This window comes from Acomys minous (assembly GCF_964271855.1).
Source record: "Acomys minous genome assembly, chromosome: 7".
Classification (NCBI taxonomy): Eukaryota; Metazoa; Chordata; class Mammalia; order Rodentia; family Muridae; genus Acomys; species Acomys minous.
In genome coordinates this window covers 34313791-34338699 of record NC_140488.1, presented here as the reverse complement: position 1 = coordinate 34338699, position 24909 = coordinate 34313791, and the positions used below count along the sequence as shown (strand labels likewise).

At 45.2% G+C, this 24909-nt stretch overlaps 1 protein-coding gene across 1 annotated transcript; it reads right to left on the bottom strand.

The window, feature by feature from the left end:
* Positions 1 to 20514: 20514 nt before the first annotated feature.
* On the bottom strand, positions 20515 to 24654 carry LOC311602144 (rhox homeobox family member 1-like). Its single transcript, XM_084789841.1, has 4 exons — positions 24608 to 24654; positions 24010 to 24376; positions 21963 to 22008; positions 20515 to 20731 (listed from the first exon to the last, which is right to left on the bottom strand). The coding sequence occupies exons 1-4, from the start codon at positions 24621 to 24623 to the stop codon at positions 20681 to 20683; spliced, it is 480 nt and encodes a 159-aa protein (XP_084645967.1). The 5' UTR covers positions 24624 to 24654; the 3' UTR covers positions 20515 to 20680.
* Between the last annotated feature and the right edge of the window lie 255 nt (positions 24655 to 24909).

Sequence of the window (24909 nt, the reverse complement as noted above, 5' to 3'; positions counted from 1 at the left end):
ACCTGCTGCCATGCTCCCCACCAGGATGGTCATGGACTCACCCTGTGAAACTGTAAGCCCTAAATAAATGCTTGTTTTTTAGTATGTTGCCTTGGTAATGGTGTCTTTTCCCAACAAAAGAAAAGTCACTAGGACATGGGAACTCACCCTGTAGCCTAGGCTTGGCATACCCAGCACTGGGATGACTGGAAGGTGCCAGCATGCCCAGAGTTGAGTCTTGTTTTTATGGACCATACTTCTATGGGAAGGGAAACAGAAAATAGAACACCCACCCCCGGTTCTAAAAATCCCCAAAACAAGAACAAATACTCCACCGGCAGCTAAGACAAAGGTGCCACCAGGTTCTGTGGTGCTTGCCTTAATACTAGACCGTGGGAGGCAAAGGCAGGTAGCACTCGATGAGTTCCATGACCACGTGGGGTGATACACAGTGAGACCCTGGAGAGACAGGGTGTGTGTGCACCAATGCATGCATGAGTAAAAAACCTTAAAAATATATTAGGGACAGATTTATGACATTTCTAAATGAAGATAGAATGTTATTTTCTGTTATTTCAACCACTCAACCTTTCTCAGGTCTCTTAACAGGACCTTTCTTATATGGAAGACATTGCCCAAAGTTTACCACTCTGACTCATGACAACACTCTATGACAACACGGTCATTCCCACTGTCCTAGTTAGGGTTACTAATGCTGTGATGGAACACCATGGCCTAAACCAACTTGGACAGGAAAGGGTTCATTTTGCTCTCAGTTCCATATCACAGTTCATCACAAGCACTGAGGTCGGGAATTCATGCCTGGAGGCAGGAGCTAACAATGCAGAGGCCATGGAGGAGTGCTGCTTGCTGGCTTACACCCCATGGCTTTCTCAGCCTGCTTTCTTTTTCTATTCTTTCTTTAGTTTTGATTTTTGAGACAGGGTTTCTCTGTGTAGCCTTGGCGGTCATGGACTAAATTTGTAGACCAGGCTAGCCTTGAACTCACAGCGATCTGCCTGCCTCTGCCTCTCAAGTGATGGGAATAAAGGCTTGAGCCACCAACTTCCTGGTTCAGCCTGCTTTCTTATAGATCCCAGAAACACCAGCTCAGGGATGGGATCACCTACAATGGACTGGGCCCTCTTGCATCCATCACTAATCATGAAGATGCCCTACAGGCTTTCTACAGGCTGATCTTACAGAAACATTTTCTTAACTGAGGAGCCCTCCTCTCTGATGACTCTGACTTCTGTCAAGTTGACCCCAGACTATACAGTATAACCATTTTACAGGATTCTTACACTTACCCCAGCACACTGGTGTAGGATGCAGGGTTCGGGGAGCCTTGATTTTGGAAGTGGTTTTTATTTGGGATAAGAGATAGGTTAAGCAGAGCTCAGTAGGAAAAGTTGATTGCTAGCTATCCTGATAATGAATCGCGTTCGATCCTGGGACTCACATGTTGGAAGGAGAGAACAGACTAGAACTAGCTGTATTCTGACCTCCACATGGGTCAAGTTACAACCTACACCCACAGAAACTCATCTCCACACCCACGAATAAAATAGACCAAATATATTACATGCTATTTGAAAGGAGTGGCAGGAGGAGGGCCAGGGAGAGCGCCCCCAGCCACCCTGAACTGCCATGTGCTCCCAGCAGGACGTCAGGCTAGGCTACAGGCTTACCTTTCTAATCCACTGAGGAAATGATTCTCCTTGAAAATTCGCTGAAGCTCCCGCAGCTTCCATGGAGTGATCTTGCACTGGAAGCAAGGGTGGCGTATCCGCAGTGAGACGAGTTGCAGCCTGGACTTAAGCACTGGCCCATGCATCACATCTTCTGCGCCCTCTTCGTCCTTGGGGGCTGGCTCCATTGGCTGCTTGTCACTCTCCTGGCCACTGCCTCTGGCGCCCTGGTCCTCTTGCTTACAATTATCTGTGAGGTCTGCAGCAGCGGCAGCAGCAGAGGGACCATCTCCATTCAATTCTCTGCCTTTCCCTTCAGCGGCTGTGGCTCCGGACCCAGGCTGGCCCTGTCCACTCTCTCCCTCACTTCTTCCCTCTCCAGCCAGCAAGGACATCTGTGCCTTCACACCTGGAAGTGGGGGAAACAGACACAGCCCTGCTTTAGGGCTTAGCGTAGTGGGAAAGTGCCCTGAAGTGGCCACGAAGCTGGCCAAGCATGGGCCCCACCCAATCGCCCCTCCTGGACTCCTCTCCCCTCATGGAAGTCGCCAACCCTCCACTCCCAGCACTCACTGACCATTCAGTTTTTCCTCATCCTCTTGAAACCCCTCGTGAAGCAGGGAGTTGGTGTTTCCACGCTCCATGTCCTGAATGCTCACTTGCAGCCTGCCTCAGCCGAGTCTGAGTAGGAGTCCCAGCAGTTAGGAAAGCCTAGCTCCTCAAACCAGGAAGAGTTTCTCTTCAAGCCCTGGGGGGCGGTAACGGAGGTAACCAAGTATCCAATCATGGGTGCGCGCTGTCCCAGTTTACATTTGACCTGCTGAGGCGGGCTGAGCCCTGGAGGTGCAAAGCAGGCAGATGCGAGAAGGAGCAGAATATAGCTGTAGTAAGGGCGTGGTGCTTAGGCTTGCAGGGATGCACACGTGGCTCTCCAAGTTACAGATTCACCTTGGTGAATTAACTTCCTAGGCAAGGGGTCATGGTCAACCGTGCTCACTGACTTGTATTGAGGTAGCAAAGCTCTGGGGTCCTTGGAGAAGTGTTTTGAGAACCCCTCTTGGTTAGCTGGGGGCTCTTTTCCATGACTTTAAACCCAGAGCTCAGGGGACAGAAGAAAATGGATCTCTGTGTTCCAGGCCGGTTTCGTTTACAGAGTGGCCAGATGAAAATGAGATAATCCTCTCTCAAAAAGGAAAAAGAGTCTCTTGAGTCAGAGCCTTGTGCTTCACACTAGCACCTGTAGAAATTAAAGTGATAAGCTTATCGACAGGTTTTTTCTTTGGGGTGTTCACAGTGAAGTGAGAGCCTGCCCTGTCTGCTTTTAAGGGAGCTCTGGTGTGGATTGGGGTTTGCTAATGCTGTTAAGACTCATTAAAAGTGTGGACATTGTCCTATCTGTGCTGAGGTTCCTGACATTTCTCTTGAACTGGCCCTTCTTATGGGTTCTCTGGATGATCCAAGTGTCAAGAGCAGACCCGGGTCTCCATCCAGGAACTGTCAGGCAGCCCCCTCCATTGGCATGTGGTCACACTCGTCCCAACTCAGCCAACGTTTTTTTTTTTTTACCTCCCCCCAATTTGTTCTGGTCAGTCTGAGACTACAAAGAGCCTCCCAAAGAACTAGGCTATGTAATTCCAGGGAATTCTTTGTCTAGGCTGGGGATATTTTGCAGTCCTGGTGACAGAGTCAGAGTTCTTCTCCTGCCTGTGTTTGTTCTTTGCTGTGAAACCCGAAAATGCTGCTGTTAAGGCGCAAAGAACCTGCTAATTTACTTCTCCCTATTTCTGGTCGAGATGTCAAAGATAGCCTTTTTTTTTTTTGCCTTGGGAGAGTGTAGCCTATGGCAGAGAGTCCTGGAACCTGTTCTGCAGCCATGGCTGGCCTCAAACTCAGAGACCTAGCTGCCTCTGCCTCCCAAATGCTGGGATTAAGGCATGGAGCCCAGCACAGTCTCAGTGTTTTAATGTCTGTCATTTTAGCACTCAGGCGGCAGAGGGAGAAACACCAGAGTTTAGTCTCCAGCTACCAAGTTTGTCTGAACGTAGGCCTACGCACTGTATTAAAAAAAACTGCTCCTACTCCCCCAAATTATTAATATCTCCATTTCAAACAAAGTAGGGCACTGTGAATCTACTGAAATCTAAACTCTCTGAAAGATGCTTTTGAAAGTTTCCTTCTTTCTTTCTTCCTTCCTTCCTTCCTTCCTTCCTTCCTTCCTTTCTTTCTTTCTTTCTTTGTTTCTTTTTCGAGATTGGTCTTTCTGTGTAGCCCTAGCTGTCCTGGACTCATGTTGTAGACCAGGCTGGCCTCAACTCACACAGCTCCGGCTGCCTTTGCCTCCTTGCCTCCTGAGGGCTGGGATTACAGGCCTGTGTCACCCCATATAGCACACTCACCTGGTTTCTGCAGTCCCTCCAGGATGTGTCCTAGCATCTGAAGATTTGGAGCTAGGAACTTTACATGAGAGAGATGAAGCTATGCTTGTCTTTCCGGATCTGGCTTATCTCACTCAATGTAGTGTTTTCTAGTTCTAGCCACTTGCCTGCAGATTTCATTTTTCTTTACAGCTGAATGGCATTGAACACTGTATATGTGCCACATTTTCATTATGCATTCATTAGTTGAAGGGCATTTAGGCAGTTTCCACTCCTCAGCTCTTATCATAGGGCAGCAATGAACACAGATGAGCAAGCCTGTGGGGAAGAGGATGTTGAGTTCTTTGGGTAGATGCCAAGGAGTGGTCTAGCTGGGTCATCTGATAGACTTATTTCAGCTTTTTGCCAATCCTCCACACTGATTCTCAGAGTAATGACATTAGTTTGCAGCCTCCCTTACAGAACAAGGGCTGTGTTTTGCCATATCCTTGCAAGCATTTGTTGTCACAGTCATCTTGAGTTTAGCCATTGTGACTGGAGTGAGATGAATGTTATAGGGCTGGAAAGATGGCTCAGAGGTTAAGAGCACTGGCTGCTCTTCCAGAGGTCCTGAGTTCAATTCCCCTCAACCACATGGTGGCTCGTAACCAAGTATAATGTGATCTGGTGCCCTCTTCTGGCCGGCAACGGGTACATGCAGCCAGAACATTGTATACATGATTAATAAATCTTTGAAAAGTAGTTCTTCATTTCAAGTTTTCTAATTGTTCAGGACATTTAACACTTTTGAGACTTTTCCTTAATCAATTTTTGTATATCTCGTATTCTGAGAACTCCCTGTTCACCTCCATAGCTGCCACCTCCCCTTTTAAATTGAGTCTTTTGTTTTCTTGATTTTAGTGGTTCTGTTTGATTGAGTGCTTGTAGATTATGGATATTAATCATTTATCAGATGTGCTTCTGGCAAGCATTCTCATCTACTTTAAGGCTTCCAAAAGCAATTTATTGGTTCAATGAAGTCCAAATCCAAATGCGCACGTTCCTCTGAGAATTAAAAAACAACAACAACAACAATTGTTTATTTTGCTGTAGGGAGGTTTTATGAGTTTCTATTTGTTAATTGTTCCTCCTAACTCTTGAGCAAATGGAGTCTTATTTAGAAAAACCTTTCCAAAAAAACAAAGCAAAACAAAGAAACAAACAAAAAAGAAAAACCTTTCGCCCAGGCGTTGTGGCATATGCCCTTGATGCCAGCAATGGGGAGTCAGAGGCAGGTGAATCGCTGTGAGTTCGAGGCCAGCACAGTCAACAAAGTAAGTACAGAACCGCCAAGGCTACACAGAGAAATCGTGTCTCTACAAACTTAAAAAAGAAAGACCTTTCCTTTCTGAATATCTTTTTTCTTTTTCTTTTTTTCCCTATTTTAAAAAATATATTTTATTAATTTATTCATATTACATCTCAGTGGTTATCCCATCCCTTGTATCCTCCCATTCCTCCGTCCCTCCCATTTTCCCCTTACTCCCCTCCCCTATGACTGTGACTGAGGGGGACCTCCTCCCTCTGTATATGCTCATAGGGTATCAAGTCTCTTCTTGGTAGCCTGCTATCCTTCCTCTGAGTGCCACCAGGCCTCCCCATCCATGGGACGTGGTCAAATATGGGGCACCAGAGTTCGTGTGAAAGTCAGACCCCACTCTCCACTCAACTGTGGAGAATGTCCTGTCCCTTGGCCAGATCTGGGTAAGGGCTCCCCGTATATCTTACAGGGTGTTGCCTAGGTTTTCACCCGTCAGTATCATTATTTCAAGTTTCACACTGAGTCCGTTAGTTCTTTAGTTCATTTGGCACCTCAACATTTTGTCTTACCCTCTAGAAGAATATTTACAAAGTGTCAAAGATGTACTTGTAGGGGTTGGAGAGCTGGCTCTGTGGTGAAGAGTACTGACGGCTCCTCCAGAGGATCCGTGTCTGGTTCCCAGGCTCCCATGGCAGCTCACAACTGCCTGTAACTCCTACTCTAGGGGCTCTGGAAGCTTTTTTGGCCTTGGTGGGCACGCAGTGCATATACACACATGTAGGGAAAACACCGGTATGCATAAAATTAAATAATGGATAACAAAAAGATACATTTTAGATGTATTAATTCATTTTATGAATGAGTGTTTTGCATCTGTGTGTGAGTGTGTGAATGTGCATATGTCTGTTAAAGTTTGTGATGATGTCGGGGCATGTGATTGTATGTGTGATTATGGGAACATGTGCATATATATGAGTGTTTGTGTGTATGATAGAGTTGTAGGTGTTAGCATGTGGTTTTGCTACTGTGTTTTCGAGTGTTAATGTAAGTGTCAGTGCATGTGTGACTTTTGTGTGTGACTGAGAGCTTGCATGTGAGCCTGTCTGTGTTTAGAGTGCTAATATGTGTGCACCTGTGTGGGGTTGTATAAATGTGTGAGTGTGTGCATATGTGTCAAAAGCAAACAAAAAACAACAACAAAAAAATCGAAGAAAGAGAGCAGCATGCAGGAACACACCTGAAATTGTAACACTCAGGAGACTTAGGGGGTGGGAAGTGTAAAGCCAGCCTGGGCTACACAGTCAGAACTTGTCTCAACAACCTCTACTCCCAAGCCAAGATAATACAAGTCATAATACAAAATAGGCTACACAATCAAGAACGTGATTTCTAATCACAGGTGAGATACACTAGCCCTTTTAACCAAATATAAATCACATTTGCTCAATAAATTTTTCTGAATAAAGACAACTTTTTTAAAAAAGCAGAAAATTTTCTGTGTGGTGGTGGCACACGCCTTTAATGCCAGCACTCCGGAGGCAGAGGCAGGCTGGTCGATATGAGTTTGAGGCCAGCCTGGTCTACAAAGTGAGTCGAGGAGAGTCAAGGCTTCACAGAGAGACCCTGTATTGAAAGCCCCCACTCTAAAAGAAAAGGCAGAAAATTGGAGACTAGTACGATGGCTTAGTGGTTGAGAGCACTTACTGCCATTCCAGAGGCTTGCAAAGATTTTTGAGCCCAGAAAGTAAACCTACACACTTACGGACATTTGATTTTTCACAAAGCTGCCAAAATCATACAATGGAAAAAGGATATCATCTTCAACAAATCGAGCTGGTCTAACTGGATGTCTGCATGTTGAAAAATGTGAAAAGACCCATATTCATCACCTTGCACAAAACTAAAGTACAAGTGGACCAATGACCTCAACATAACAACAGACACACTAAATCTGATAGAGGAAAGAGCGGGGAAGAGCCTTGAAGTCGTTGGCACAGGAGACACTTGTATTTTTTCTCTTGCAGCCTTCAGTAGTCTTTCTCAGTTCTGCATATTTAGTGGTTTACCTATGATGTGCCCTAGGGAGGTTTTTTTTCCTCTATATGATGATTTTGATACTTGTTTTCTGGTACCAGCTATAGAAACAATCTCTGAAAGCATAACCTTTTGTTGGTACATGAGCATCATAAAAGTCACTTTTGAAATTGAGGCTCTCTGCTGGCTGCCTATATGTTAGCTCTGTGCTCTAGGTCCTGAGAACAAACATCACTCCACGCCCCTCTTCTCCCTTAAGTGAAGGATGCCACTCTTGCATCCCGTGGGCCCTCTGGAAGGCCTGTTGGTTCCTGGATAGAAAGCGAGGAGGCAGAGGCTATCAGTAGGTCCAAGTGGCAGGGGTCTGAGTCTGACTGAGGACTCCCCGCCCTCCATGGTGTGGGGCCAGTGTCAGTTTCTACATTAGCAATGAGGTCATTGGTGACTATGGGCTTTGGGAGTAGTCTCTACTTAGTGTCTCTCTGACTCATGGGGACTCTGGAAGAACCCAGGCACACAGAGCCGCACAGTGGACAAATAATGTAGTACATACTGTGTGTTTCTTTAACTTTTAAGTGGTATACGAATTACTAGGAACTATTTAAGAAGATACAATATTGAAAAAAGTATTTTCAGTATTAGTCTGTTTCTGAATTGACAAGAAATGTATACTTTGAAAAGATACCTTAAGAAGTGCCAGACAGTTTGGGCACTGGGGAAGAGGGTCACTATGCTCCTGGGTTTGGGTTGAGGGACTATGGGAGAAGCCTTCTTGAGGAGGAGAGGATGGGTTCTTCTCTTTCCTTTGAGGCAGCAGGACTTCTGGCAAGGTGGCTGCAGTCTCCTGTGTATGCCATGGAAAAGGCAGGAAGAGAAGGGTTTGGGGAACAGCCTAAATGAAAGGGTGCTGCTGCCCAAGACTCCTATGGATGGCTATAAGGAAGTTCCTCAGAGCCCACGGTTGACCCCTCACGATGGCCAGAATCAGCTCCCACTGAAAAAGCACTGTCTCTGCCTAGAGTCTTGCCCTGCCTCTCTTGTATAGTTTTGTTCCTATGGAGCAGGAGCAGGGCTGAGCCCAGCAGGGCAGGTGAAAAAAAGGGAAAGTGTGTGTCAATAAAAACCTCCTAGTAACTTGGAAAGCTCTTGTGATATAAAGGGCCTGTCTATGGTAGTAGAGCAGTATTCTCTCAAGCAAGCCAACTTTGTTACTTTGTTTAAAGGGCATTTCCTTGATAGCTTACACATATATTTTACTATTCCAGCAGGCACAAGAAATAAACATTAACATTTCACTTATTTATTGAAATACAATCGCTCTGGAGATCAAAATACAATAGCATATTATTAATAGCAGAAAAAAAATATCTGTATTTGGTGCTTGAGCGCTACTCAGGTCTCCTCCGAAGTTTTCAGAGAAAGATGTTCAGGGAACAGGAAAATAGCCTCTGAGTGTTTAAAGCTTCTTACATCTCCTGTGTTGTTGTCGCCTTTTGTGAAACCATCTCTACAATGTGTGATAAAGGAATTGGTTCAGCGCGGCACATTTTCACGATCATACTTGAAAACATATCATGTAACTTTACATTTCAGTGATAAGTTATCAGTAAGTTATCTTGCAAAGATAAACCTAGGGTCTGATGGATACATAATTTTATATTGGCATTAGGGGCTGGTCAGGCTCCAGTGCTTCCCTAAAATGTGAGGCCCCTGGATTCCATCCTGCATTGTAAATTAGCATTTAAAGTCTTCAAGATTACATGTCTCCTTTCCTGCTCTAATGTAACCCACAATGGAGGTTTTTAGCATTTCCAGGCAGAGGCAGCAGTGTTTACATCAGCTTTGTTTGTGAGGGCTGAGTTCAGCCTGTGAGCTATACCTAACTGAAATTCCTCCTGTAAGGATAGAATTTAGGCTTAGAATTTAGTATTTCAAATAGTTTAGCATCATGAAGTCCCTAGCTGCAATAATGTGAATGATTTGTATGTCACAACCCCAGGATGACTCCACAGAGAAACCATACCTAAAAGATGCCAGCATTACAAGGAGTTGCACATAGTTGTATATGGAGCACATACATATATACGTCTCTCTGGTTGCATACATCTATTCACCTCTATATAAGCAAAAAACTGTGTATCTATACAAAATACCTATTTTATAAGTTAAAAAGTGCGTGTAATTTATCTGCATGGGTAACGTATAGGTGTCTAAGAAGATAAAAGGTAGTTTATACTACTCTTTGCTTCTTTAACTTGTTAAGTTCCATTTTGAAATACTCCCTTTGTATATGAGGCTGCCTTACTCCATTTCTACTTACAAAGACCATAAAGGTCAAAAGTCACCCTGAGGGTCTGCAGAGATGGCTCAGTGGTTAGGAGCACTTGCTGCTCTTGCAGAAGGACCTGGGTTCGGTTCCCAGGATGTATCTTGGGTGGATCACCACCACCTGCACCTCCAGCTCCAGGAGATTTACACCCTCTTCTGGATGCTTTGGGCACTTGCACATGTTTTATATAGAAGCGCGCGCGCGCACACACACACACACACACACACACACACACACACACACACACACGCGCGCGCGCGCGCGCACACACACAGAAACACACACACACACACACACACACACATATAATGGAAACAATAAATAAATAAAGTTAAAAAGTCTTCAAGCAGAGTTATGTCAACAACAAAACAATTTCATGGATAACATAAAAGAGTCCAAAACCTAAAGCAAGTTCTAGAATGGCTGTCCTGCCAAATGGCTTCCTTTGGCTTACTCACCTTCACTACTGCTTGAGTCACACCCATCCATCTGGCCAGTTGTTTTCTGGGGGTAAAATGGCAGACGTTGAATATTTAGCATTATAGAGGAAAGAAAATGTGTGAGAGATATTTTATATTTGCTTTAAACTGAAAACCCATGCATATCCCTAATGAGCAAATTAAAAACCAACAATATCAGGCACCAACAACCACAAAAGAAATGCTCCCAACAATGGGTATGGTGTAGGAGATTCTGCCTCCTAAAATAAAATAAAACAGAGCAAAATCCACAAAACTAATGCACACAGGAAAACAACCAGGGTGAGGTCCGTAGTCAGGATAGAAAGGTAAACTCAAAAGAAGGTGGATTAAGAAACAGCATATGAGGATTTCAACTGTTAAACTGGATGAGAACGTTCAATGTGCTGATCATGAGGGGAATGAAATATTACATTCATTTTAATTACTTGGTGTGCATGTCTCTCTCTCTCTCTCTCTCTCTCTCTCTCTCTCTCTCTCTCTCTGTGTGTGTGTGTGTGTGTGTGTGTGTGTGTGTATGTGTTGTGCACGAGTGCAGCTTAGAGGATGCCTGATAGAAGTTAGTTTCCCTTTTCCTCCATGTGCCTGTGGATGCTGAGGATGGAGCGTTGGTTCTCCAGCCTGACAGCAAGTGGTTTTACCCATTGAACCATTATCACTAGCCCGGGGAAAGAAATAGTAAAAGCACAACAGATAGAAGAGGAAGTTCTGAAGGAAAGAAAACTCTCCACAGTACTGGCAGTCTCTTCCTGAATTCCTAAGATGAGGGAGGCTTGGGCAACTGCTCCTGGTATGTTCCAGGCCAGGTTGGACCACAGACTAAGATCTTGTGTCAGAAAACCAGAATAAGCAACAAAAGAAAGCCAGATAAGCTGAACATGCCTTAGATTTCAGCTGCACAAAAGTTCTTATGGAGCCATCTTGCCCAATATTAAATCTTGTTTTTATGGACCATTTTGTCTGTAAAAGCTGACAAAAAGGGAGCCAAAACAGTAAGAGAGAGTTGGGAGCCAGGCTTGACGGTGCATATAATACCAACATTTGGTAGGGAGAGGGATCTCTTGAGTTTGAGGCCAGTGTGAACCACACTGTGATTTCCAGGCCAGGAAAGGAGTCATAGAGAGACCCTGGAGGTGGCAGTTAAAGAAAAAAAGTGTGCAAATGGGTTTATAGATATATAAGATATTAAAAAGAAAATAAGCGATGTATGGATTTATCAAACATTGTAATAAGAGCCGGATGTCCCTCTACTATCCCAACCTTACCTCAGCCTTCATCTCCCTTGAAAAAGGACCTTACTACCCTGACAGACATCAGCTGAAGCTTTCCACTTTGTTTCAGTTAGACATTGTATGAAAACACCTTTGTTCTCATTTTTGCATGCCTCTTACCCTTAGCCTAGCCCCGTAGTGCAGGGCTCAGGGTCTGGCAGCCTGAACTCTCCAAGAGACTATTGTTTCAAAAGGCAAGTGTTTGTGTGGACTGACAGGATGGCTAAGGGGGACACTGTGCTTGCCTGAAAGCCTGGTGACCTGAGTGTGACGCCTACATGATGGCTCATCTACCATAACCCTGCGAGTTTCCTCTCAGCTCCACGTGTGCCACAAGGCACGTACACACTCCAGCACAAACACATACAAGCCCGCCTCACACAGGCCACTACCACCCCACCACCACCAAATACAGAAAATTGAATGTAAAACAACGACAAAACCAGCATGCACTTCGCAATACCAGCTGCGCAGCTCTGACTCTCTCTTGAGGGAGGTTCAATGAAAGGGCCATGGAAGAGCCAGCCCAGCTTGGGATACAGAGCTGAGAGCCCATAGCAGAGAAGCAGAAACACCAAGAGCGGAAACAAAACAAAGTGAAGCAAGTGGAACATGCCCTAAACTCTGACACAGGTTCCCTGGAGACAGGGCTGGTCGGGAACTCACTGTGTAACTGCTCTCCCTGCCTCCACTTGCCAGTGGGACCCCAGATGCACTAACACACGCGGGCGTGTCTGTTTGATTTTTAACGTTTTGAGAGAGTGTTTCTCTTTGCAGCTGTGGCAGTTTGAAAGAGAAAGGACCCCCACAGGTTCACATATTTGAATCCTTAGGGTATCAAACAATCCCCAGTTGGCAGAAGTGTTTGGAAAGAATTAGGAGTTGTGACCCTGTCTGAGGGGAGAGGAGGCTTTGAGATTTCAAAATTCATGAGATTCTGAGTCTGTGTCTCTCTCTCTCTGCCTCATGGTTGTGTCTCAAGATGTGAACTCTCAGCTGCTTTTCCAGCCCCTTGTCAGCCCCCTGCTGCCATGCTCCCCACCAGGATGGTCATGGACTCACCCTGTGAAACTGTAAGCCTAAATAAATGCTTGTTTTTAGTAAGTTGCCTTGGTCATGGTGTCTCCTCACAACAAAAGAAAAGTCACTAGGACATGAAAACTCACCCTGTTGCCCAGGGATGGCACACTCAGCCCTGGGATGACTGGAAGGTGCCAGCATGCCCAGTGTTGACTCTTGTTTTTATGGACCCTTTTTCTATGTGAAGGGAAACAGAAAATAGAACACCCACCCCCTGTTCTAAAAAATCCCCAAAACAAGAACAAATACCCCACCGGCAGCTAAGAGAAAGGTGCCACCAGGTTCTGTGGTGCTTGCCTTAATACTAGTCCGAGGGAGGCAAAGGCACGTAGCACTTGATGAGTTCCATGACCACGTGGGGTGATACACAGTGAGACCCTGGAGAGACAGGGTGTGTGTGCACCAATGCATGCATAAGTAAAAAACCTTAAAAATATATTAGGGACAGATTTGTGACATTTCTAAATGAAGATAGAATGTTATTTTCTGTTTTTTCAACCACTCAACCGTTCTCAGGTCTCTTAACAGAACCTTTCTTATATGGAAGACATTGCCCAAAGTTTACCACTCTGACTCATGACAACACTCTATGACAATATGGTCATTCCCACTGTCTTAGTTAGGGTTACTAATGCTGTGATGGAACACCATGGCCTAAACCAACTTGGACAGGAAATGGTTTATTTTGCTCTCAGTTCCATATCACAGTTCATCAAAAGCACTGAGGTCAGGAACTCAAGCCTGGAGGCAGGAGCTAACAATGCAGAGGCCATGAAGGAGTGCTGCTTACTGGCTTACACCCCATGGCTTTCTCAGCCTGCTTTCTTTTTCTTTTCTTTTTTTCTTTTTTTAGTTTTTCGGAACATGGTTTCTCTATGTAGTCTTGGCTGTCCTTGACTTAATTTTTACACCAGGCTGTGGGCAAACTCACTGTGATCTGCCTGCCTCTGCTTTCCAAGTGCTGGGATTAAAGGCTTGAGCCACCAACTGCCTGGTTCAGCCTGCTTTCCTATAGACCCCAGAAACACCAGCCAAGAGATGGGATCACCTACAAAGGGCTGGGCCCTTTGCCATCCATCACTAATCATGAAGATACCCTACAGGCTTTCTACAGGCTGATCTTACTGAAATATTTCTTGACTCAGGCGCCCTCTTCTCTGACGACTCTTGCTTGTGTCAAGTTGACCCAAAACTATCCAGCAGAACCATTTCATAGGATTCTCACACCTGCCCCAGCACACTGGTGTAGCATTCTGGGACCCCTGATTTTGGAAGTGGTTTTTATTTGGGATAAGAGATAGGTTGAGGAGAGAGCTCAGAAGGGAAAGGTCTGGGAAGCCTGATAATGAATCGCGTTCGATCCTGTGACTCACATGTTGGAAGGAGAGACCAGACTAGAACAAGCTGTATTCTGACCTCCACATGGGTCAAGTTACAACCTACACCCACAGAAACTCATCTCCACACCCACGAATAAAATAGACCAAATACATAACATGCAATATTAATGGAGCAGCAAGAAGAGGGCCAGGGAGAGAGCCCCCAGCCACCCTGAACTGCCATGTGCTCCCAGCAGGACGTCAGGCTATGATACAGGCTTACCTTTCTACTGCACTGATGAAATGATTCCGCTTGAAAATTCGCTCCAGCTCCCGCAACTGCCACGGAGCGAACTTGCAGTGGAAGCAACAGTGGCGTCTCAGCACTGACACAGGTTGCACTCTGGTCATCGCCACTGGCATGTGCATCACATTTTCTGTGCCCTCCAAGTCCTTGGGGGCTGGCTCCATTGGCTGCTTGTCACTCTCCTGGCCAAAGCCTCTGGCGCCCTGGTCCTCTTGCTTACAATTATCTGTGAGGTCTGCAGCAGCGGCAGCAGCAGAGGGACCATCTCCATTCAATTCTCTGCCTTTCCCTTCACTGGCTGTGGCTCCGGACCCAGGCTGGCCCTGTCCACTCTCTCCCTCACTTTTTCCCTCTCCAGCCAGCAAGGCCATCTGTGCCTTCACACCTGGAAGTGGGGGAAACAGACACAGCCAGGCGTCAGGGCCTAGTGTGGTGCGAAGGTGCCCTGAAGTGGCTGAGAAGCGGGCCACGCACAACGCGAATCCAATCGCCCTTCCGGGACTCCTCTCCCCTCATGGACATCGCCAACCCTCCATTCCCAGCACTCACTGACCATTCAGTTTTTCCTCATCCTCTTGAAGCCCCTCGTGAAGCGGGGAGTTGGTGTTTCCACGCTCCATGTCCTGAATGCTCACTTGCAGCCTGCCTCAGCCGAGTCTGAGTAGGAGTCCCAGCAGTTAGGAAAGCCTAGCTCCTCAAACCAGGAAGTTTCTCTTCAAGCCCTGGGGGGGCGGTAACGCAGGTAACCAAGTATCCAATCATGGGTGCGCGCTGTCCCAGCTTACGTTTGACCTTCTGAGGCGGGCTGAGCCCTGGAGGTGCAGAGCAGAGCAGAAGCCGGAAGGAGTAGGATACAGCTGTAGTAAGGGCGTGGTACTTAGGTTTGCAGGGATGCACGCGTGGCTCTGCAAGTTGCAGCTTCTTCACCTTGGTGAATTAACTTCCTAGGCAAGGGGTCATGATCAACCGTGCTCACTGACTTGTATTGAGGTAGCAAAGCTCTGGGGTCCATGGAGAAGTGTTTTGAGAACCCCTCTTGGTTAGCTGGGGGCTCTTTTCCATGACTTTAAACCCAGAGCTCAGGGGACAGAAGAAAGTGGATCTCTGTGTTCCAGGCCAGTTTGGTTTACAGAGTGGCCAGATGAAAATGAGATAATCCCCTCTCAAAAATGAAAAAGAGTCTCTTGAGCTGGAGCCTTGTGCTTCAGTAGCAAGCTGGGGTGTGGATTAGCTTAGAGTTGGCTAATGCTGTTAAGACTCATTAAAAGTGGGGGCATTGTCCTATCTGTGCTGAGGTTCCCGACATTTCTCTTGAACTGGCCCTTCTTATGGGTTCTCTGAATGATCCAAGTGTAAAGAGCCGACCCGGGTCTCCATCCAGGAACTGTCAGGCAGCCCCCTCCATTGGCATGTGGTCACACTGGTCCCAACTCAGCCAACGTTTTTTTTTTTTACTTCCTACCAACATGTTCTGGTGACTCTGAGACTACAAAGAGCCTCCCAAAGAACTAGGCTGTGTAAATCCAGGAAATTTTTTTCTAGGCTGGGGATATTTTGCAGTCCTGGTGACAGAGTCAGAGTTCTTCTCCTGCCTGTGTTTGTTCTTTGCTGTGAAACCCGAAAGTGCTGCTGTTAAGGCGCAGAGAACCTGCTAATTTACTTCTCCCTACTTCTGGTCGAGATGGCAAAGATAGCCTTTTTTTTTAGTCTTGGGAGAGTGTAGCCTATGGCAGAGAGTCCTGGAACCTGTTCTGCAGCCATGGCTGGCCTCAAACTCAGAGACCTAGCTGCCTCTGCCTCCCAAATGCTGGGATTAAGGCATGGAGCCCAGCACAGTCTCAGTGTTTTAATGTCTGTCATCTTAGCACTCAGGCGGCAGAGGGAGAAACACCAGAGTTTAGTCTCCAGGTACCTAGTTTGTTTGAACGTAGGCCTACTCACTGTATTAAAAAAAACCTGCTCCTACATTCCCAAATTATTAATATCTCCATTTTCAAACAAAGTAGGATGCAGTCAATCTCACTGAAATCTAAACTCTCTGAAAGATGCTTTTGAAAATTTCTTTCTTTCTTTCTTTCTTTTTCGAGGTTGGTCTCACTGTGTAGCCCTGGCTGTCCTGGACTCATGTTGTAGAACAGGCTGGCCTGGAACTCACAGAGCTCCAGCTGCCTCTGCCTCCTTGCCCCCTGAGGACTGGGATTGAAGGCCTGTGCCACCCCATCTAGCACACTCACCTGGGTTCTGCAGTCCCTCCAGGACATCTGAAGATTTGGAGCTAGGAACTTTACATGAGAGAGATGAAGCTATGCTTGTCTTTCCGGATCTGGCTTATCTCACTCAATGTAATGTTTTCTAATGCTAGCCACGTGCCTGCAGATTTCATTTTTCTTTACAGCTGAATGGCATTGAACACTGTATATGTGCCACATTTTCATTATGCATTCATTAGTTGAAGGGCATTTAGGCAGTTTCCACTCCTCAGCTCTTATCATAGGGCAGCAATGAGCACAGATGAGCAAGCCTGTGGGGAAGAGGATGTTGAGTTCTTTGGGTAGATGCCAAGGAGTGGTCTAGCTGGGTCATCTGATAGACTTATTTCAGCTTTTTGCCAATCCTCCACACTGATTCTCAGAGTAATGACATTAGTTTGCAGCCTCCCTTACAGAACAAGGGCTGTGTTTTTCCATATCCTTGCCAGCATTTGTTGTCACAGTCGTCTTGAGTTTAGCCATTGTGACTGGGGTGAGATGAATGTTATAGGGCTGGAGAGATGGCTCAGAGGTTAAGAGCACTGGCTGCTCTTCCAGAGGTCCTGAGTTCAATTCCCCTCAACCACATGGTGGCTCATAACCAACTATAATGTGATCTGCTGCCCTCTTCTGACCGGCAACGGGTACAAGCCGGCAGAACATTGTACACATAATAAATAAATCTATACATCTTTGAAAAAGTAGGTTTTCATTTGAAGTTTTCTAATTGCTCAAGGCATTTAACACTTTTGAGACTTTTCCTTAACCATTTTTTGCATATCTCGTATTCTGAGAACTCCCTGTTCAGCTGCATAGCTGCCACCTCCCCTTTTAAATTGAGTCATTTGTTTCTTGATTTTAGTGGTTCAGTTTGATTGACTGCTTGTAGATTATGGATATTATTCATTTATCAGATGTGCATCTGGCAAGCATTCTCATCTACTTTAAGGGATTCCAAAAACTATTCATTCGTTCATTTAAGTCCAAATCCAAATTTCCACATTCCTCAAAAAATTAATCCGCCACCACCACCACCATCACCACCACCAACAAGAAGAAGAACAACAACATCTGTTTATTTTGCTGTAGGAAGGTTTTATGAGTTTCTATTTGTTAATTGTTCCTCCTAACTCTTGAGCAAATGGAGTCTTATTTAGAAAAACCTTTCCAAAAACAAAACAAAACAAAGAAACAAACAAAAAAGAAAAACCTTTCTTCCAGGCGTTGTGGCATATGCCCTCAATGCCAGTAATCGAGAGGCAGAGGCAGGTGAATCGCTGTGAGTTCGAGGCTAGCCCGGTCAACAAAGTGAGTCCAGGGCAGCCAAGGCTACACAGAGAAACCCTGTCTCTACATACTTAAAAAAGAAAGAACTTTCCTATCTGAATATCTTTTTTCTTTTTCTTTTTTTCCCTCCATTTAAAAATATATATTTTATTAATTTATTCATATTACATCTTAATAGTTATCGCATCCCTTGTATCCTCCCATTCTTCCCTCCCTCCCATTATCCCCTTACTCCCCTCCCTTATGACTGTGACTGAGGGGGATTACCTCCCCCTGTATATGCTCATAGGGTATTAAGTCTCTTCTTGGTAGCCTGCTGTCCTTCCTCTGAGTGCCACCAGGCTTCCTGATCCAGGGGAAATGGTCAAATATCGGGCACCAGAGTTCGTGTGAAAGTCAGACCCCATTCTCCACTCAACTGTGGAGAATGTCCTGTCCCTTGGCCAGATCTGGAGAGGGACTACCCGTATATCTTACAGGGTGTTGCCTAGGATTTCACCCATCAGTATCAGTATTTCAAGTTTCACACTGAGTCCTTTAGTTCTTTAGTTCATTTGGCACCTCAACATTTTGTCTTACCCTCTACAAGAATATTTACAAAGTGTCAAAGATATACTTGTAGGGGTTGGAGAGCTGGCTCTGTGGTGAAGAGTACTGACGGCTCCTCCAGAGGATCCGTATCTGGTTCCCAGGCTCCCATGGCAGCTCACAACTTCCTGTAACTCCCACTCTAGGGGCTCTGGAAGCTTCTTTGGCCTTTGTAGGCTCGCAGTGCATATACACACATGTAGTGAAAACACTGGTATGCATAAATTTAAATAATGAATAACAAAAAGTTATATTTTAGATGTATTAATTCATTTTATGAATGAGTATTTTGCATCTGTTTGTGAGTGTGTGAATGTGCATATGTCTGTTAAAGTTTGTGATAATGTCGGGGCATGTGAATGTATGTGTGATTACGGAAACATGTGCATATATATGAGTGTTTGTGTGTATGATAGAGTTGTAGGTGTTAGCATGTGGTTTTGCTACTGTGTTTTCGAGTGTTAATGTAAGTGTGAGTGCATGTGTGACTTTTGTGTGTGACTGAGAGCTTGCATGTGAGCATGTCTATGTGTTTAGAGTGCTAATATGTGTGCACCTGTGTGGGGTTGTGTAAGTGTGTGAGTGCGTGCATATATGTCAAAAGCAAACAAAAAACAACAATAAAAATCAAGGAAAGAGGGCAGCTGCAGGAACACACCTGAAATTGTAATACTCAGGAGATTTAGGGGGTGGGAAGTGTAAAGCAGCCTTGTCTACATAGTCAGAACTTGTCTCAACAACCTCTACTCCCAAGTCAAGATAATACAAGTCTTAATACAAAATAGGCTACACAATCAAGAGCATGCTTTCTTAACATAGGTGAGATACACTAGCCCTTTTAACCAAATAAATAAACGAGCCTTTATTCAAGGGGAAGAGCCTTGAAGTCGTTGGCACAGGAGACACTTGTATTTTTTCTCTTGCAGCCTTTAATAGTCTTTCTCTGTTCTGTATATTTAGTGTTTTAGCTAAGATGTGCCCTAGGGAGTTTCTTTTGTTGCCTCTATTTGTTGTTTTGGGTACTTGTTTTCTGGTAGCAGCTGTAGAAACGATCTCTGAAAGCATAACCTTGGGTTGGTACATGAGCATCATAAAAGTCACTTTTGAAATTGAGGCTGTCTGCTGGCTGCCTATATGTTAGCTCTGTGCTCTAGGTCCTGAGAACAAACATCACTCCAAGCCCCTCTTCTCCCTTAAGTGAAGGATGCCACTCTTGCATCCCGTGGGCCCTCTGGAAGACCTGTTGGTTCGTGGATAGGAAGTGAGGGGCAGAGGCTATCAGTAGGTCCAAGTGGCAGGGGCCTGAGTCTGACTGAGGACTCCCCGCCCTCCATGGTGTGGGGCCAGTGTCAGTTTCTACATTAGCAATGAGGTCATTGGTGACTATGGGCTTTGGGAGTAGTCTCTACTTAGTGTCTCTCTGACTCATGCTGGACTCTGGAAGACCCCAGGCGCACAGTGCTGTACAGTGGGCACAAAAATGTAGTACATACTGTGTGTTTCTTGAACTTTTAAGTGGTATTCGAATTACTAGGAACTATTTGAGAAGATACAATATAGAAAAAATATTTTCAGTGTTAGTTTGGTTCTGAATTGACAAGAAATGTATACTTTGAAAAGATACCATAAGAAGCACCAATCAGCTTGGGCACTGGGGAAGAGGGTCACTATGCTCCTGGGTTTGGGTTGAGGGACTATGGGAGAAGCCTTCTTGAGGAGGAGAGGATGGGTTCTTCTCTTTCCTTTGAGGCAGCAGGACTTCTGGCAAGGTGGCTGTAGTCTCCTGTGTATGCCATGGAAAAGGCAGGAAGAGAAGGGTTTGGGGAACAGCCTAAATGAAAGGGTGCTGCTGCCCAAGACTCTTATGGATGGCTATAAGGAAGTTCCTCAGAGACCAAGTTTGACCCCTCACGATGGCCAGAATCAGCTCCCACTGAAAAAGCACTGTCTCTGCCTAGAGTCTTGCCCTGCCTCTCTCTTATAGTTTTGTTCCTATGGAGCAGGAGCAGGGCTGAGCCCAGCAGGGCAGGTAAATAAAAGGGAAAGTGTGTGTCAGTGACAACCTCCTAGTAACTTGGAAAGCTCTTGTGATATAAAGGGCCTGTCTATGGTGGTAGAGCACTATTCTCTCAAGCAAGCCGACCTTGTTGCTGTGTTTAAAGGGCATTTCCTTGATAGTTTACACATATATTTTACTATCCAAGCAGGCTGAAGAAATAAACATTAACATTTCTTTATTGAAATACAATCGCTCTGGAGATTAAAGCATAATAGCACACTGGTACTAGCAGAAAAACTTTCATCTTTATTTGGTGCCTGAGCGGTACTCAGGGCTCCTCCGAAGTCTTCAGAGAAAGATGTTCCGGGAACCAGGAAGGTAGCCTTTGAGTGTTTAAATCCTCTTATATCTCCTGTCTTGTTCTCTCCTTTTGTGAAACCATCTCTACAATGGGTGTGAGAAAGGAATTGGTTCAGCGCAGCACATTTTCACCATCATACTTGAAAACATATGGTGTAACTTTATATTTCAGTGATAAGTTATTGATAATTTATCTTGCAAAGATAAACCTGGGGTCTGATGGATATATAATTCTGTAAGGGGATGAGGGACTGACAGAGGATCCAGTGCCTGCATAAAATATGGGGTCCCTGGTTTCCATCCCAGCACTGTCAAATAGCCCGGAAAGTGTTCAAAGTTTGCACACCTTGTTTCCTGCTCTAATGTAACCCACAATGGAGGTTGTTAGCATTTCCAGGCAGAGGCAGCAGTGTTTACATCAGCTTTGTTTGTGAGTGCTGAGTTCAGCCTGTGAGCTATACCTAACTGAAATTCCTCCTGTAAGGATAGAATTCAGGCTTAGGTTTGAGTCTTTCCAATAGGCTAGCATCATGAAGTCCCTAGCTGCAATAATGTGAATGATTTGTATGTCACAACCCCAGGATGACTCCACAGAGAAACCATACCTAAAAGATGCCAGCATTACAAGGAGTTGCACATAGCTGTATATGGAGCACATACATATATTCGTCTCTCTGGTTGCATACATCTATTCACCTGTATATAAGCAATATAACTGTGTATCTATACAAAATACCTATTTTATAAGTTAAAAAGTGCGTGTAATTTATCTACATGGGTAACGTATAGGTGTCTAAGAAGATAAACGTTAGTTCATACTATTCTTTGTTTCCTTAAAAAGTTATGTTCTGTTTTGAAATACTCCCTTTGTGTATGAGGCTGCCTTACTCCATTTCTACTTACAAGGACCATAAAGCTGAAAAGTCACCCTGAGGGTCTGCAGAGATGGCTCAGTGGTTAGGAGCACTTGCTGCTCTTGCAGAAGGACCTGGGTTCGGTTCCCAGGATGTATCTTGGGTGGATCACCACCACCTGCACCTCCAGCTCCAGGAGATTTACACCCTCTTCTGGATGCTTTGGGCACTTGCACATGTTTTATATAGAAGCGCGCGCGCGCGCACACACACACACACACACACACACACACACACACACAATGAAAACAACAACAACAACAACAACAATAAAGTTAAAAAGTCTTCAAGCAGAGTTATGTCAACAACAAAACAATTCCATGGATAACAGAAAAGAGTTCAAACCTTAAGCAAGTTCTAGAATTGCTGTCCTGCCAAATGGCTCTCTTTGGTTTACTGACCTTCACTAGTGCTTCAGTCACACCCATCCATCTGGCCAGTTGTTTTCTGGGGATAAAATGGCAGATGTTCAATATTTAGCGTTATAGAGGAACGAAAATGTGTGAAAGACATTTTATATTTGCTTTAAAATGAAAACCCATGCATATCCTTATTAAGCAATTTAAAAACCAACAACATAAGGCACCAACAACCTCAAGAGAAATGCTCCCAACAGTGGGTATGGTGTAGGAGATTCTGCCTCTAAAATCAAAAGAGAACAAAACAAAACTAAGGAAAATCCACAAACCTAATGCACCCAGGAAAACAACCTGTGTGAGGTCATTTGTCAGGATAGAAAGAAAACTCAAAAGAAGGTGGATTAATAGACAGCACATGAGGATTTCAACTGTTCAACTAGATGAGGACATTCAATGTGCTGATCATGGAGGGAATGAACTATTACATTTATTTTAATTATTTTGTGTGAGGGTGCGTGTGTGCCAGAACACACACATGCACACACGCACACTCCTGTGCCCTCGTGCACCTGTGCAGCTTAGAGGATGCCTGATAGAAGTTGTTTTCCCTTTTCCTGCATGTGCCTGTGGATGCTGAGGATGGGGCGTTGGTTCTCCAGTCTGACTGCAAGTGGTTTTACCCACTGAACCATTCATTATCACTAGCCCTGGGAAAGAAAATATTAAAAGCACAACAGACAGAAGAGGAAGTTCTGAAGAAAAGAAAACTCTCTACAGTACTGGCAGTTTCTTCCTGAAATCCTAAAATGAGGGAGGCTTGGGCAACTGATCCTGGCAAGTTCCAGACCAGCCTGGACCACAGACTAAGATCTTGTGTCAGAAAACCAGAATAAATAGCAAAAGAAAGCCAGATAAGCTGAACATGCCTTAGATTTCAGCTGCACAAAAGTTCTTATGGAGCCATCGTGCCTAATATTAAATCTTGTTTTTATGGACCACTTTCTGTTTAAAAGGTGACAAAAAGGGAAGCCAAAAACAGGAAGAGAAAGTTTGGGGCCAAGCTGGACGATGCATTTAATACCAGCATTTGGTAGGAGAGGTGCGTGGATCTCTTGAGTTTGAGGCCAGTGGAACCACTCTGTACTTTCCAGGCCAGGAAGGGAGTCATAGAGAGACCCTGGAGGTGGCAGTTAAGGAAAAAAAAGTGTGCAAATGAGTTTATATTTATATAAGAAATTAACAAGAAAATGAGCGATGTATGGATTTATCAAACATTGTAATAAGAGCAGGATGTCCCTCTACTATCCCAACCTTACCTCGGCCGTCATCTCCCTTGAAAAAGGACCTTACTACCCTAGCCGACATCAGCTGAAGCTTTCCACTTTGTTTCAGTTAGACATTGATGAAAACACCTTCGTTCTCATTTTTGCATGCCTCTTACCCTTAGCCTAGCCCCGTAGTGCAGGGCTCAGGGTCTGGCAGCCTGAACTCTCCAAGAGACTATTATTTCAAAAGGCAAGTGTTTGTGTGGACTGACAGGATGGCTAAGGGGGACACTGTGCTTGCCTGAAAGCCTGGTGACCTGAGTGTGACGCCTACATGATGGCTCATCTACCATAACCCTGCGAGTTTCCTCTCAGCTCCACGTGTGCCACAAGGCATGTACACACTCGAGCACAAACACATACAACCCCGCCTCACACAGGCCACTACCATCCCACCACCACCACCACCAAACAAGTAAAATTAAATAAATTATTTGTAAATAAAATTTAAAAAAACAAGTATGCCGGGCGTGGTGGCACACACTTTTAATCCTAACACTCGGGAGGCAGAGGCAGGCGGATCGCTGTGAGTTCGAGGTCAGCCTGGTCTACAGCGCGAGTCCAGGACAGCCAAGGCTACACAGAGAAACCCTGTCTCAAAAAACTAAAAACAAACAAACAAACAAACAAAAAACCAACAACAACAACAACAAAAAAAAAAACCAAAACAAATACATGTGGGGGACGAGGGAGAAAGTCAGCGGTCACTGTGGGCCAGTATGTGCTTCTCTGAAATAGGACTTTAGGCCAGGCAGTCTCCTCACCTTGCTTCTACACTGATGAAGTGATTGATCCGGAAAATTCGCTCCAGTTCCTCCAGCTGCCACTGGGTAAATCTTTGGCGTAAGCGAAATCGAGGCACCTGCCTGGGCACAGGCTGTACACTTTTGCTCTCCGTGTCCTCACCAGTTGGCTGGTTTGGTTGCTGCTCATTCGCCTGGCCACTTTCGGCACCATTATCTTCTTTGTACATGCCTTCATCTACATGGCCTGAAGCACCAGCCGCGGAGGGACCGTTGCCACTGAATTCTTTTCCTCCTCTCCCTTCTGCTGCTGCGACTTCCTGTGGCGGTTCGCCCTGTCCTCTATCTTCCTCATTTCTTCCCTCTTCGAGTCGTAAAACCTTTGAACCTGGAAGTGGGGAAACAGAAAGGTCAGGCATCGGCGGTTGGCATCGGTGTGAAGTCGCAGTGATGCCGGCAGTTCACGGCACCTGTCCAGCAGTCTCCCTGGAACCACAGCCGTTACTCTCATGGAGATTGTTAAATCACCATTCCGAACTACATACGCCCACTCCCTACACCCTCATCCTCATCAACTCCCAGACTGAACAAAGTAGTTGATGTTTTTAATGCTCCACACCTTGGGTACTGTCCATTTCGGCTCTACACCTGAAAACTGAACTGAAACCTCTGATAGTTCTGTTGTAATTCTGGTAACAGAACAACGTAGTGACCCTTGACCCAGAAGAGAATTCTTCCAGCCCATTCCATACTACTATGTCCAGTAACGGATGTACTATCCTGGCTTCATGCTCATCACCTGTTGTTATGGGTTGAGCTCTGAGGTGCTCAAGTGAGAGCAGTTTGGTGCTGTTGTGATGAACAGGATGTGTTTGCAGGGAGGGCACAGTCCTTGGGCAAGTGGAAAGATGGAAAGAGCCC